Source organism: Vicia villosa, linkage group LG2 (genome assembly GCF_029867415.1).
Source record: "Vicia villosa cultivar HV-30 ecotype Madison, WI linkage group LG2, Vvil1.0, whole genome shotgun sequence".
NCBI classification, from domain to species: domain Eukaryota; kingdom Viridiplantae; phylum Streptophyta; class Magnoliopsida; order Fabales; family Fabaceae; genus Vicia; species Vicia villosa.
The window spans coordinates 69566235-69575853 of NC_081181.1; the positions used below are offsets into that span (position 1 = coordinate 69566235).

The window sequence follows — 9619 nt, forward strand, 5'->3', positions numbered from 1 at the left end:
AGTTAGACTTTGAAAAAGAGGCGTAGCCGTGGGACGACTCTAAAAGGAAGAAACCAGCCGTGGGGGAATCTACCAAAATGCTAACCTTAGTTAGACTTCAAAGAGACACAGCCGTAGGGTGACTCAACGAGGATGAAACCAGCCGTAGGGGAATCCGATCCTGATTGCTAACCTTAGTTAGACTTGGAAAAGAGACACAGCCGTGGGGTGACTCAACAAGGATGAAACCAGCTGTAGGGGAATCCGATCCTGACTGCTAACCTTAGTTAGACTTGGAAAAAAGACACAGCCGTGGGGTGACTCAACAAGGATGAAACCAGCCGTAGGGGAATCTGATCCTGACTGCTAACCTTAGTTAGACTTGGAATAGAGACGTAGCCGTTGGACGACTCCAAAAGGAAGAAACCAGCCGTAGGGGAATCTACCAAAATGCTAACCTTAGTTAGACTTCAAAAAGAGACACAGCCGTAGGGTGACTCAACAAGGATGAAACCAGCCGTAGGGGAATCCGATCCTGATTGCTAACCTTAGTTAGACTTGGAAAAAGATGTTGCTAACCTTAGTTAGACTTTGGAAAAGATTGCTAACCTTAGTTAGACTTTGAAGAGGTTGCTAACCTCAGTTAGACTTTGAAAAAGAGACACAACCGTAGCGTGACTCTAGATCTGAAAAGGTATGCCAATAATCATTGGACTTTATCGAGAAGGGTTGGTAATGACCAGACTCTATGGGGATATTAATAACACTGAATTTGAAAGCGATGCCAATAAACATTGGGCTTGACTGAAAGAAAGGCTAGTGACAACTAGAATCGATCAGGGAATGCCAGTAAACACTGGGCTTTCAAGAAGATATTAATGCTTACGAAGCATAAGAATTACATGGATCCCTCAGGCCAAAGGCGGGATGTAATCTTCAAGAGTGGCATTCATTCGAATTGCCACACACATAGTATGGATTTCAAATGATTGAAAAATGAGATCGGTTGAATGCCCACCCTCATTCGCACTCTATTATGCACGCGACATGCGGGAAAATAACCAAAACAAGACTAGTAACGACTAGACTCGACACGCGGATGACAGTAAGCACTGAACATTCACGGAGATGTTGATGCTTGTGAAGCATAAAAGTTACATGGGTCCCTCAGGCCAAAAGGCGGGGTGTACTCTTCAAGAGTGGCATTCATTCGAGTTGCCACACACCAAGTATGATTACCCAAATGATTGAGAAATGAGATGGGTTAAATGCCCACCCTCATCCGCACTCTAATCTGCACGCAGCATACGGGAAAGTAACCAAAATAAGACTTGCGAGAAGCAAGAGGTATCCCTTATGCAAAACGCAGTAAGGGGACTCACAAAAAGTGAATACAAAGAGAGGACTGGTGACGACCAGACTCTATTAGATGATGCCAGTAAACACTGGACTTTGAAGAAGATATTGTTACTTACAGAACATAAGAACTACATGGTTCCCTCAGGCCAAAAGGCGGGGCGTAATTCTACAAGAGTGACAACCATTCGAATTGCCACACACAAAGTATGGGTTATACAAACGATTGAGCTCAGCAAACAGGAAATAACCATAGATAAAATGATCTTGGCGAAGAAGGACTTTGTATTCAATCCACACTAGAGAGAGAAAGTGAGACTTCTTCTGGGGATATATTACCTTGTGCCTTGGAAGCACATACAAACTTGGCTTATGCATTGATGCATGTTTGAATTTTTCCATGGCGTAATGCTCCATATTCATGGAAATGCTACGCGTTTTTGTAGATGCAATGTGAATGCAATGATTACTATATGTAAAAGAGGATGAATGAACATTGGAGAGAGCCTTTTGTCTGAAGAACTTTGTGGGGATTCTTTCTGCTTTCTTGACCTTGCAAGGTCACACCAGATGATTTCTCGACCATTCCCAATGCAACTTCTGCAGGTGTATGACTCACACTAAGAGACTTGGGCGGAAGGAAACATGATGGCATTTTTGAGAGGCATTACCATCGTCATATTCGGAAACTTGAAGATTGCACTTCCCCCCTTGAAATTCCACATCTTTGTCGAAGAACAAGGGAATCTAATCAACACTGCGGAGTTTTCGGATCCTGGATGAGAGCTTCCCAGAGAAATAAACTCTGGTATTTACAGGAAAGGAGGCCTTTGGGTTCCTGAAGCGTAGGTACTGGCATCTGACTGTACTAAATGATAGGAGATTCCTGCAAAACAAATCAAACAGATATGCCCCAGGTATGATGGCTCTACCTCGTCCACCATCCCTAGTACTCAAAATCTTTAAGCAATTCTATCTGTTTTAGATCATGTTCTTTTTGTAGGACTTCGATGTTAGAAATGCAATGCTTACCAAAATAATTGGACGTTTTTGTAAACAAAACGGTGAAAATAAAATGATGTAGAAATTTTCTTGAGTGAAATGTCTTTTATTAATGAAGAGAAATGCCTAACATAGGCGAGTACATCAGGAAGTGGCCCCTTAAAGAGGTGGCCACCAAAAAGGAAAACAAACAGCATTTACAAACATGGCAACGTAAGCACAAATTCCATTGGGTTCCAATCTTGCTATGCCTTGCAGATCTTCAATATTCCTTCTGCTTTGCTTTCCGAAATGGATGAATGAATTGATCTTTTACCCTTCTGAATCCTCCAATGTGGTGACCAAGCTATGCTCACAGATCTAATGCACGACGCAGTCATTCGCTTTTTGTCCCTCTTTTGCCTGGACCGCCCTTTCGGGTTTTCAATCCACCAGGACCCCTTTTTTGCCTAAGTCGCCCTTTTGGGTTTTCAACTTAGCGGGTGTACTTTATTTCTTTTTCATTCTTTTTCCTGATCTTTCCTTTTCTTTTATTTTATTTTGACCAGGTCTATGCGAAGTATTTTTTAACTGCGTCGACATTCACGGGAAGTGGGAAGTCTTCGCCATCCATAGTTGAGAGGATCATGGCACCACCTGAGAAGACTTTCTTTACGACATAAGGCCCTTCGTAATTCGGGGTCCACTTTCCCCTAGGATCATTGTGAATAGGCAGGATCTTCTTGAGCACAAGGTCACCAACCTAAAAGTGTCGAGGACGAATCTTCTTGTCGAAGGCTCTCTTCATCTTCTTTTGATAGGCTTGCCCATGGCATATGGCTGCTAGTATTTTTTCCTCAATGAGGTTCAGTTGATCAAATCTGGTCTGAACCCAATCAGCTTCACTGAGCTTCACATCTGTCAATACTCTTAGTGAAGGAATCTCGACCTCAACCGGAAGAATCGCCTCCATGCCATATACTAACGAGAAGGGAGTTGCCCCTGTGGAAGTACGTACCGAAGTACGATATCCATGTAAAGCGAAGGGCAACATCTCATGCCAATCCTTATAAGTGACGACCATCTTTTGCACAATCTTCTTGATATTCTTATTGGCCGCTTCAACTGCGCCATTCATCTTTGGCCTATACGGGGAGGAGTTATGATGCGTGATCTTGAAATTCTCGCATAATTCCTTCATCATCTTATTATTGAGGTTGGATCCATTATCAGTGATAATTCTCTCAGGAACCCCATAACGACAAATTATATGGTGCTTGATGAAGCGAGTCACTACTTGCTTGGAGACATTTGCATAAGAAGCAGCTTCAACCCACTTGGTGAAGTAGTCAATAGCAACGAGGATGAAGCGATGTCCGTTAGAGGCGGTGGGCTTAATTTCCCCAATCATATCGATGCCCCACATAGCAAACGGCCAAGGAGATGTCAACACATTCAGAGGAACCGGAGGTACATGAACCCTATCTGCATACACTTGACATTTGTAACATACCACCACATGGTTGAAACAATCGTGTTCCAGGGTCGACCAATAATAACCTGCTCTCAATATTTTTCTAGCCATGGTGTGCCCACTTGCATGTGTACCAAAGGACCCTTCATGTACCTCTTGCATGATCATCGCTGCTTCGTGTCTATCCACGCATCTGAGCAACACAGAATCAAAATTCCTCTTATACAACACACCTCCAGCAATGAAGAACTTGGCAGATAGTCTCTTTAGAGTTTTCCTATCCGTAAGGGAAGCACCCTCAGGATACTCTTGGGTCTCCAGAAATTTCTTGATGTCATAAAACCATGGTTTCTCATCCGGCACATTATCAATAACACCACAGAATGCAGGCTCATCCAACCTTTTGATCACGATTGAGGGCGCTTCGTTATCCCATTTGACTTTGAACATGGACGCTAAAGTGGCCAAGGCATCAGCCAAATGATTTTCCTCTCGAGGGATATGATCAAAAGTGATCTCATCGAAATATTGAGCCAGTTTCACAACATGTTCTCTATAAGGAATCAAGTTGGGATGGCGCTTTTCTCAATCTCCATTGATCTGACTAATCACCAAAGCAGAATCTCCATACACTGCGAGATTCTTGATCCTCAAATCAATGGCGGCCTCAATACCATATATGCACGCCTCATATTCAGCCACATTATTAGTACAATCAAAAAAAATCCTGGCCGTGAATGGAATATGAGAACCTGTCGGAGAAGTGAGCACAGCCACAATACCATTACCCAATGCATTCGAGGCACCATCGAACACGAGCGTCCATCGCGCCCCTGGTTCAGGTCCCTCCTCTTGATCTTGACTTTTGGAAGTCTCTGCCACACACATTATATCCTCATCAGGAAACTCAAAGTACATAGACTGGTAATCGTCCACAGGTTGATGCGCGAGATAATCAGCAATCACACTGCTCTTAATGGCCTTCTGAGTAGTGTATTGTATGTCATACTCTGTCAAGATCATTTGCCAACGGGCAATCCTTCCTGTCAATGCTGGTTTCTCAAATATATATTTGATCGGATCCATCTTTGAAATCAACAAAGTGGTGTGAGTCAACATATACTGTCTCAGTCGACGAGCAGCCCATTCCAAAGCACAGCAAGTTTTCTCGAGTAGTGAGTATCTTGATTCACAATTGGTAAACTTTTTGCTAAGGTAGTAAATTGCGTGCTCTTTTCGACCGGACTCGTCATGCTGACCCAGCACGCACCCCATCGAATTCTCGAGGACCGTCAAGTACATAATCAACGGTCTACCTTCCACCGGAGGCATGAGGATTAGAGGCTCTTGCAAATACTCTTTAACTTTATCAAATGCCTTCTGACAATTGTCGTCCCACTTTATTGCCTGATTCTTTCTCAACAGCTTGAAGATAGGTTCACACGTGGCGGTAAGGTGTGAGATAAACCTTGCAATATAATTCAACCTTCCCAGGAACCCACGAACATGTTTCTCAGTTCTCGGCTCAGGCATCTCTTGTATAGCTTTTACCTTAGAGGGATCGACCTCAATACCCTTTTCACTCACGATGAAACCAAGCAACTTTTCTGATCTCACTCCGAAGGTGCATTTATTAGGATTCAACCTTGACCTGAACTTTCTTAACCTTTCAAACAATTTCTTCAGGTGGACAAGGTGCTCCTCTTCAGTATGGGACTTTGCAATCATGTCATCCACATAGACCTCAATCTCTTTATGAATCATGTCGTGGAATAAAGTCACCATAGCCCTTTGATAGGTTGCCCTAGCATTCTTCAACCCAAATGGCATGACCTTGTAACAAAAGGTGCCCCAAGGCGTAATGAATGTTGTCTTTTCCATGTCCTCAGGCGCCATCTTTATTTGATTGTAACCAGAAAAACCGTCCATGAAGGAGAAAACCGAGAACTGAGCAGTATTATCTACCAATACATCATTGTGAGGAAGCGGGAAATCGTCCTTCGGGCTTGCCTTATTCAGATCTCGATAGTCGACACACATTCGCACCTTCCCATCTTTCTTAGGTACGGGTACAATATTGGCGACCCATGGCGGATAAACTGTTACAGCAAGAAAACCGGCATCAAACTGTTTCTGAACCTCTTCCTGGATTTTCTTGGACATGTCAGGACGCGTTCTCCTGAGTTTCTGTTTGACAGGCGGAGAGTTCTCTTTAAGAGGTAACCTGTGCACAACAATATCAGTATCTAATCCAGGCATATCTTCCTAAGACCAAGCGAAGATATCAGAATACTCTTTCAACATTCCAATTAACTTTTCTTTCACATCCTCATTCAAAGAAGCCCATATTTTAACCTCCCTTATCATCTCTTTGGTACCAAGATTCACCGTCTCAATAGGCTCTTGATGCGGTTCGATCACTTTCTCTTCTTGTTTCAATAATCTGGCCAACTCATCAGGGAGTTCACAATTTTCTTCATCCCCTTCTTCGGCGGTGTAGATAGGATTGTCGAAGTCATAACGAGGCATAGCAAGATCGTTATCAACAGAATCTGGAGGAGAGGTGGATCTGCATGGATTATGATTTATGCTTTATTTTAGAATGGAGGGATGATTATGAATAAGAAACGTTGCCATTTATATTATTTTATTTTTTTTGTTTAAAACAAATGTAAAAGTAAAAATGAAAGACAGGGAACGAAATGTTTGAATGCAAAAACGTCCTTTTATTAATGATTTTAACATTGAAAAACAACAAATGATGCCCTACATGTGTTCACTGTGTCTTGGGCAGAACACAGGAATTATTGTATGATAAACAAAAACAGACAGTATTACTCTTGATCAGAAGCAATTGAGATGATGTCCTCGGACGACCAGTTGAGAAGCTTCTGTCCTGGGACACACGGCTTGATCCATTCTTCAATGTCATAATCGCTATCCATATCATCATCAGCAGCACAAATATGATCCTTGACGATGCCAGCACTAGAGAACTTGATCGGAACGAAGGTTCCGGGCTTCTTGGGGACCTCATTAGATGAACTGTGACCCAAATGATATCCAATCCCACATTTATCCTGCTTGATCGGTAAATCCAAGACTCGGCCCCACCCTTCAGGATGACCAGATTCAACCACAGCTTTAGCTTCCTTTAGTGAAGACATGGGAGCCTCCAACTTCTTATTTTCAACATAAGGGATCTTGATAGTCTGGACAACCTCAAAGGCTTGGCACGGCGTCTCGTGAACCTCTCCCTCCACGTCAATATACCTGAAGGACACAAGATGGCTTACCACGTGTTCTTCCTCCCCACATATTGTGACTATCTTTCCTTGGGTGGCAAATTTGAGTTTCAGATGCTATGTGGAAGTCACGGCCCCAGCAGCATGGATCCATGGACGTCCCAGGAGACAACTGTAAGACGGGTGGATATCCATCACAAAGAAAGTAATAGTGAAGAGTTGAGGGCCTATCATTATCGGCAAGTCAACCTCCCCAAATACTGATCTCTTTGACCCATCAAAGGCCCTCACCGTCAATTCACTCGGCCTTATCTCAACACCAGAATAATCTAGCCTCATCAAGGACGACTTCGGCAACACATTCAAAGAAGATCCATTATCCACGAGAACACGTGATAACATAGTCCCTTTACACTCCACTGATATATGCAAGGCTCTATTGTGGTTTCTACCTTCGGAAGGCAAATCTGCATCGGTGAATCCCAATCCATTACCAGCATTGATGTTTGACACCACCCCTTCAAGTTGATTCACTGAGATCTCTGGAGGGACGAAAGCAGTACTTAAAAGTCTTAGCAAAGCATTTCGATGTGTTTCTGAATACAAGAGCAACTGCAAGATCGAAATCTTTGATTGAGTTTGACTCAACTGGTCAACAACTTTATACTCACTTTTCTTGATGATCTTTAGGAACTCTTCCATCTCTTTGGCCACAGTATCTTCAGAATTAGAGTTTTGCCCCTGATCCACTGTATCTTCTACCACTTTTTTCCCTTTTGCTTGAGCTAGAGCTTCTGCGTTGTCATCGCGAGTATTCTGGGGAGGATTGAAAATACGACCACTTCTCGTCATTCTTCCAATGCCCACAACATTATCAACATCCTCTTTCTCCACCGGCGCTTTGACCTCATACTTGGCCCCTTGGTAGAAAACTTCTCCCCCATAAATCCATGGGATTGCTCTTTCACTAGTATACGGGACGGGGCCAGGAAGTGTAATAACCAAAGGAGGTGCCCTGGCAGGAATTGGAATCTTGGCAGGAGTATACGGGATGGATGCCACATTAACTGCGTTTTCAACCATTTCGGGACGTTGCACACGCTCAAACTGTAGATACCCACTATACATCAAATGTTGAACACCATTTTTTACCTTGTCACAAACTGAAGAAATGGTCGTGCAATCGGTACAGAACTCTCCACAATCAGAGTATAGACCCATCCTTAATAGTTCTATCTTCAATAATGGCAACAGAGAGCCCAATTCGGTCACATCTTTGACCAGGTGAGCGTCTTCAACAACCTCGATGGCATTTGCAGCATGAGTTCCATGGGGAGGCATGGGATTTTGAACAACATTAGGTCCTTGAGTAGGAGTAAACTCAATGGCCTTAGAGTCGAGAAGATTTTGAACCAGATTTTTCAATGCCTTACAATTTTCAATATTGTGCCCAGGTGCCCCAGAGTGGAACTCGCATCTTGCGTTGGCATCCCAATTAGCGGGCAACTTAGCAGGAGTGGCTAGAGTTCTCAATTGTACTAACTTCAAATCGAGGAGATATGACAATACTTGAGCATATGTCATCGGGATCGGATCGAAAACCCTTTCTGGCATTTTCGGCCGTTGTTGATACTGACGTGGCTGATACCCTTGTTGTTGATGTTGGAAGGGAGCATTTGGTATAGTCACAACGGCTACTTGTTGATGAGCCTGATTTCTGCCTCCACCATAGTAAGCAGCACTAGTCTCTCCTTCCCTTTTCTTGGCAAACCCATTGTATGGCTTCTTTCCACCAGCCCCAGAGGAGGAACTAGCATCACTGGGATTCTGTATTCTGCCAGCCTTAATCCCACTTTCAATTCGTTCACCGATCATAACCAACTCGGCGAAACTCGAGGATGCAGAGCAGGCGGAGTAGTATTGGCCCTCCAGAGTGTTGGTGAACAGGTCCATCATCTCTCTTTCCAACATAGGTGGCTGGACTCTAGCTGCCAACTCGCGCCATTTCTACGCATATTCTTTGAAGGACTCATTGGCTTTCTGGGCTAGATTCTGTAACTGAGTGCGATTCGGGGCCATGTCGACATTATACTGATACTGCTTCACGAAGGCCTCAACTAGGTCCCTCCAACTTCGGATGGGAGTTCTCTCCAACCTCATATATCATTCCAAGGATGCCCCAGTCAGGCTATCTTGGAAAAAATGCATCAACAGTCCTTCGTCCTCAGAGTATACATGCATTTTGCGATAGTAAGCTCGGACATGTGTCTTAGGGCAAGTATTCCCCTTGTATTTCTCAAAATCAGGTACTTTGAATTTCGGTGGCACACGGACGCCAGGAACCAAACCCAAATCACTGATATCCATACCAAGTCCTTGGCCTTCCATTGCCCTCATCCTCTCTTCCAGACCTCTAAACATCCTTCCAGCATCATGTGGAAATCCCCATTCACTTTCAGGAAACAATTCTTCATGTCGGTCCTCTTCCAACACGGGGATAGCAGCAGCCCTTCTGATTTGTTGTGTGGTTTTTCCTTCAGGAGTAGGCTGGGGAGGCCCACGAGGATTACCTTGATTAGCAGCA

General features: G+C 43.7%; 1 protein-coding gene across 1 annotated transcript; it reads right to left on the reverse strand.

Annotated features, from left to right (window-relative positions):
* Positions 1-7152: 7152 nt before the first annotated feature.
* Positions 7153-9006, reverse strand: LOC131649315 (uncharacterized). The gene has a single exon (XM_058919080.1). It carries the CDS (start codon positions 9004-9006, stop codon positions 7153-7155), a length of 1854 nt encoding a protein of 617 aa, XP_058775063.1.
* Positions 9007-9619: the final 613 nt, after the last annotated feature.

Bases quoted from the DNA above. Each gene is read 5' to 3' on its own strand.
- LOC131649315 (XM_058919080.1), bottom strand. From the start codon at position 9,006: ATGTTGGAAAGAGAGATGATGGACCTGTTCACCAACACTCTGGAGGGC.